Source organism: Rhincodon typus, chromosome 20 (genome assembly GCF_021869965.1).
Source record: "Rhincodon typus isolate 14 chromosome 20, sRhiTyp1.1, whole genome shotgun sequence".
Classification (NCBI taxonomy): domain Eukaryota; kingdom Metazoa; phylum Chordata; class Chondrichthyes; order Orectolobiformes; family Rhincodontidae; genus Rhincodon; species Rhincodon typus.
The window spans coordinates 29,094,950-29,101,512 of record NC_063351.1 but is presented as its reverse complement, the minus strand read 5'-3'; the positions used below and the strand labels follow the sequence as shown (position 1 = coordinate 29,101,512).

Sequence of the window (6,563 nt, the reverse complement as noted above, 5' to 3'; positions counted from 1 at the left end):
TTCCGTCATCTGCAATCCGACGCCACCACCAAAGACATTTTCCCCTTCCCACCCTTATCTGCTTTCCGGAGGGACCACTCTCTCCATGACTCCCTTGTCCGCTCCACACTCCCCTCCAGCCCCACCACACCTGACACTTTTCCCTGCAACCGCAGGAAGTGCTACACCTGCCCCCATACCTCCTCCCTCACCCCCATCCCAGGCCCCAAGAAGACTTTCCACATCAAGCAGATGTTCACCTGCACATCTGCCAATGTGGTATACTGCATCCGCTGTACCCGTTGTGGCCTCCTCTACATCGGGGAAACCAAGCGGAGGCTCGGGGACCACTTTGCAGAACACCTACGCTCGGTTCGCAATAAACAACTGCACCTCCCAGTCGCGAACCATTTCAACTCCCCCTCTCATTCCTTAGACGACATGTCCATCCTGGGCCTCCTGCAGTGCCACAACGATGCCACCCGAAGGTTGGAGGAGCAGCAACTCATATTCCGCTTGGGAACCCTGCAGCCCAATGGTATCAATGTGGATTTCACAAGCTTCAAAATCTCCCCTCCCACTATCGCATCCCAAAACCAGCCCAGCTCGTCCCCGCCTCCCTAACCTGTTCTTCCTCCCACCTATCCCCTCCTCCCACTTCAAGCCGCACCCCCATCTCCTACCTACTAACCTTATTCCATCCCCTTGACCTGTCCGTCCTCCCTGGACTGACCTATCCCCTCCCTAACTCCCCACCTACATTCACCTTTACTGGCTCCATCCCCGCCTCTTTGACCTGTCTGTTTCCTCTCCACCTATCTTCTCCTCTATCCATCTTCTATCCGCCTTCCCCTCTCTCCCTATTTATTTCAGAACCCCCTTCCCCTCCCCCATTTCTGATGAAGGGTCTAGGCCTGAAATGTCAGCCTTCCTGCTCCTATGATGCTGCTTGGCCTGCTGTGTTCATCCAGCTCTGCACCTTGTTGTCTCAAAAAACCAGGTTGTTTGCGTCTTGTTTAACTACTCACTTAAAACTTTTATATGGATTCATAGTAAATAAGCACAGAAACAGACCCTTTGGTCCCACCGGTCCATATTAAACATAATCCCAAACTCATTCACCTGCCCGCAAATGGCCCATATTCCTCCTAAACCTTTCCTATTCATGTACTTAGGCAAATGTCTTTTAAACATTATCATTATACCAACATCCACCACTTCCTTAGGAAGTAAATTCCACATGCAAACCACCCTCTTTTTAAAAACAAAATTACCTCAAGTCGTTTTTTTAAAAAATCTCTCCCTCTCTCACCTTAAAAATGTACCTCCTACTCTTGAAATCTCCCATCCTAGGGAAAAAGAGAACTACCATTAACTCTATCGATATCCGTCGTTATTTTATGAGCTTCTATGAAGATCACCTCTCAACCTCCTATGCTCCAGTGAAAAATGTCCAAGCCTTTCTTTATAACTCAAGCCTTCCATACCCGACAACATATGTACGTGATGACTAGTACCAATGCTTTATTTTTCCTTGTGTTAACTTCTTACATGTCTGCATTCTTTTCAAAAATTATTTTAATGATTTTCAAAACAAGATTTATGCGTACAATTGGAGAATTTGTCATTCTACTGCTTTCAAAATGCTTAGTACAACAGCAGCCATGAACACTTGACTTAATTACAAAATGAATGTTTCCATCCTAATAGCTTGTTCATTTATTTAGCTAAAATTGCAGCAATGTCCAGACTCCAAGCAGCTCTGCAACTGTTCAGTTAAAACTAAAAACAGCAACTCATCATCTTCTCATCTCTAACTCTCACTGATATGTCACTTTCAACTTTTCACCCAAATGAGTATGTATCCAATACAATCTCAAATATAAAAGGCTGGGCAGTACAATTACTACAAAAAGAAAATTACCCATTCTATAAGAATAACTTTGGCATTTTATACAGAAGAACTTTATGGACATGAATGATTTTTTTTGACACAAGTAATTTTCTTTTAAAATTGATCAAAGGGTGCATTCCAAAGATTGCTAAACAACTTCTAGTGATGTACCATCTTGTAGGTCAATATTCCTATGGAGATACTGTGGAGAAATGATGGCATAGTGGTTTTAGCACTAGACTATAAATCAAGAGGCTCAAATGATGCTCTGGGGACATGGATTGCTGGTGAATTTAATTTAAATTTTAAAAATCTGGAATAAAAGTGATATCATTGATGACATTTATTGTTGTAAAATTCCACCTGGAGCAATCATGACCTTTAGGGAAGTAAGTGTGCCATTATTGTCTGGTCTAGTCTTCATATGATTGTTTCACATTCTGTTGGTCTACACTGTTAACTACCCTCGGAAGCAGCCTGTAAACCCATTGAGATAAAGGAGGGATGAGCAACAAACTTTCCAGCAACCCTCTCATTCCATGAGAGGAAAAAAAGGGAAAAAACAATTACAAGGTGTTCAATGAATGGCAGCTGACTGCATTATGCTTTGCAACACCTTGAGCTAAATATTTTTTTCTGCATTTACATAATGCAGCATAATTTGGGGAAATCACAGTGAGCTTGGCACTCATTTTGCATGTCCAGGCAGCTGCATCCATAACAGCATAAAGATGCACTTTGAATGAAGTGTGAGCAAGGGTCAAGTCACCATTGTCTTGTCCTACCGGACCATAGGGCTGTTCCCTCATTACAGACAGAAATACTGGTGGTGATTTAACCTGTGGGTCACTGTACCTCAGGACAAGGAAGAGGTTGAGAAGGGGAGTCCTTCATGGTAACCTTAGCCACTGTGGGAATTGAACCCACACTGTTGGCATTGCTCTGCATCACATTGCAGCCATCTAGCCAACCGAGCTAACCAACCTCCAAAAACAAGGATTTTGTCCTTGGCTGGTTTGAGTACATTATCAACAGAAGAACAAAAATGAACAAGAATAGAAATTACTAATTTAAACTTCACCTTGAGTTTTGCATTTACTGAAACTAAAAATTACTGAAGTAACAAACATATATCACATTTATTTCAACTGACTGAACTCAAGGCCATTTTGTATTTGCAAAATGATGGTTAGTGGACATCTACACGGATGCTTAAGTTGCAGAGAACCAAAGAATGCACAAGGATTTCAGGATTACATCGTGCAGCACAAAATGTTTTAGACAGAATTCTGAAATTTATTTACTATTAACTTTTTTAAACTAATACCTCCTTTTGAATTTTGCAAATATTGCATAAGTACATTTTTATTTGCTTTGATTTTATTGCATCCAAAAATGAATGTGAATGGAATGTAATCAGAGTAGAGGGGCTGTCTGTCTGTATCTTATTCATCTACTCACTAAGCTCGCAGAAGATACTCAACTACATCCAGTTCAACTGTTACAGGGTCTGAACAATCAGCATCCTTTCTCCCCCAGCTCTCCAACTCACCCCCCATCCATTGCATAAATGCTGCCCGCTCCACACTTCACATCAGCTCTGATGAAGAGTCATCTAGACTCTAAATGTTAGCTTGCTTTCTCTCCATAGACGCTGCCTGACCCATGTGATCTCCAGCATATTTTGTTTTCAGTACAGATTGTAGCATCTGTAGTAAATTGCTCCCACTTTCATATAGGAATTGGAAAGTCATGTTGAGGTTGTACAGGACGTTGGTGAGGCCTGTTCTAGAGTAGTGTACGTAGTGCTGATCGCCTTGCTGTTGGAAGGACATTATTAAACTGGAGAGGGTTCAGAAAAAGATTTACCTGGACTTTGTTGGGAATGAAGGGTTTGAGTTATTAAAAAAAAACGCTAGATAGGCTGGGACTTTTCTCCCCACATGAGAGAGTAGGAGGTTGATGTTTGACCTTAAAGGTTTATAAAATCATGAAGGGCATAGAAAACATGAAAAGCAAAGGTCCTTTCCCTAGGGTGGGTGAGTTCAAAACTAGGGGGCACTTTTTAAGGTGAGATGAGAAAGTTTTGAGGAGGACAGGAAAAGCAACTTTCCTTTCTAAAACAAAACAAAAGGACAGTGGCTCATCTACAGAATGAACTGCCAGAGGAAGTGTATATAAAAAGATTTTATGAACAGTCTATTTCGCAATTAAAGAAACCTGTAACTGCCCCACTCCTCAGATATTCTGGTTGGTTGTGTGGCCTCAGCAATCAGGAGGAAATAAGGAAGCCTGGTTCATTCTTAATGCATAAACACCCTCCGCTCCTGTTATCTCTAAATTACGCCCCAACATCTCTGCAGAATAAGTTAATGCCACCCCCAAAAAAATATATATAGGGATAGTCTGTCTCCCTCTCACCATTGGAATAACTGCTGGAGGGCCCCTTGCAGTAGCCACATTTATAACCGTCGTCCGCGGTGAAATACTCGAGGATACTGCGTACGCCGCCACCGGCCATGATTGTCAACCAGCTGTCGCTAAGGCCAAGGCGCGCACCCAGGCTGGCACGGCCAATCAGTGACCGCGGCGGGGCGAAGAAGGGAGGGTACGCGCACGTTCTGTTCCTGCATCCGCGGTCCGTGCTCGCGCCTCCATCGGGAAAAGGCGTTCAAAGCGTGGGGGTCCCTTGCAGAAAAGGCTGCCAGCTGTGGGCAGCGTTATTTTTCCATAACATCAACGTGTCTGTCTGTCTTTATTTATTTATTTAAATGGAGCACCTAACAACAGGTGCAGGAAACAACAGCCCCATCAGGCGCACACATTGCGTGCTGGGTTTGAAATCTTATAGGTGTCTTTAATAAAATTGAAGATGTTTTGAGTTTTTTTTTCAAAAAGGTTAACAATCAGAACCCTCGATTCGTGGAGGGCTGATTACAGAATGAAAATACGATCTCGCTGGTACGCCAGGTTGTTATGAGGTGCTGGATCGGAGCGGTCTTGTGAAAAGTGGAGAGCGACACAGGCCTGTACTCACTGCCGAAGCCTTGGTCCCAAAGTTGCTGTCGCTGTTGAAAATGCTTCACGTTAAAAATTCGATCCTGCTGCTAAGCTTCTCGGACTTACCCGTGGATACTTTCCCATTCTCCGAGTCACAATATCCACAACGATAATTGGATTTTAAACCTTTATATTCCACAATGGAATACATCCCACGGTCGTGTGTTTTGGTCCCGGTCAATCCACCGCCTATACGTTTTACATTTCCAGTAGACGCTTTACCGGATAAAGGAAAAAAAACACGATAATACGAAATCACATGGCACCTCCGAGTAGAGTTGTTCGATTATAAAGCCGGTGTGCTTCTTTTGGACTCTTCAAAACATGGAAAAAAAACCCTACCAACTAGATACTTTATTTAAGAACGAGAAAGAGGGTGGCGCGTTTTTAGTTAGAACGTTTGTACTGTAATTTGGTGGTTAACTCACCTTCAAGGTATGAGTAGGTTTAATTTTTTTCATGTGTATTGCTAGCAACTAAACTCAGCCTATAAAAGTATGGAAACTTGACAATTGGAGATAGCAAGATTGTACCGTTGTTCTCGCTAGCCATTTCAATTAAGTTAATAATGAGTCAATGCAGATTTGTACAACTTTTACTTAATTCCTTCCTCTGCATTACTTCAGTCTGTAGCAAAGGGTGGTCATATTAATCTGTCAATAAGGATTTAAGATAAAAATTTGGACTTGGGCAAAATGAACTCCTCTGGGGTGTTTGTGTGCACATGGCTCATAATTGTTACATTGGTTTTTCTACAATAAATTGTAAAGCTGCTGTCAAAACAGCAGGTGTACGTTGGTGATTCAAAGTGAATGATTCTTTTCTATATAACAATTAGGTCGAGTGAATTTTTAACAAATGCACTTCTAACCTTAACAGCATTAAATACTTTAAAGTACTTGTTCTGCCAAAAGTTAAATGCAACCAAAATTCTGAAATCATTATAATTCATCTAAATGTCAAATATACCATTTAGGATTTTATGGTTTTTACCCACATTTAGTTCTTACAAATCAATGCAACAAAAATGCAGGTGTAAGATAAATAAAAAGTAAAGTAATAGAATAAGGCAAAAAAGGAGAGGGAATTTTTTTGAGATTCTTTATTGGTACCATCTTCCATATCAAATTATACACTATTCCATTCAGTTCATACCATAGATCACATAATCTTAACAGAAATATTAAATACAAACATATTGATGTGCAATGTGAAAATTGATTCCAATAATGTCACAGATGTCATGCAACTCCTCCTATGAATTGTATTCAATCATGCCTTGCAAAGAGATGGCAAACTATTTAGACCTACTATACCACTAAAAAAAAACCAACTGGGGTGTATCACATATAAAACATGGCCTATTGATTTGTGAATTCCATCACTGGATTTAATACAGAGGACCTTCATGGGCTGAAATAGTTTTTAAAAAAGAATCTAATTGAAAATGACTGCATACATCACCCGACCACATTGCCAAAATTCATTATGGATTAAACAACAGACAACCAAGTTTAAATTAGCATTTTATCCAAAGGTTGTGAAACTAGCCAGTAAGAACTACCCATCACAGGAAGATCCTAATCTATTTTTGTTTACATCTGCACGAGAATGTTATTCAAAGTACATT

The 6,563-nt window shown here is 41.1% G+C and overlaps 1 protein-coding gene across 7 annotated transcripts in view; it reads right to left on the bottom strand.

Moving 5' to 3' along the window:
• The window catches only part of LOC109935183 (arginyl-tRNA--protein transferase 1), a 217,805-nt gene extending 212,071 nt beyond the window's left edge, over nt 1–5,734 (bottom strand). For 5 of the 7 annotated variants that reach the window (XM_048608828.1, XM_048608825.1, XM_048608827.1 and 2 more), the window contains exon 1: nt 4,295–5,734. In XM_048608828.1, the coding sequence (XP_048464785.1) occupies nt 4,295–4,394 (100 nt within the window). In that variant the 5' untranslated portion in view covers nt 4,395–5,734. The remainder of the gene's footprint in view (nt 1–4,294) is intronic. The other 2 variants (XM_048608829.1, XM_048608830.1) reach the window with 1 other exon arrangement.
• Nucleotides 5,735–6,563: the final 829 nt, after the last annotated feature.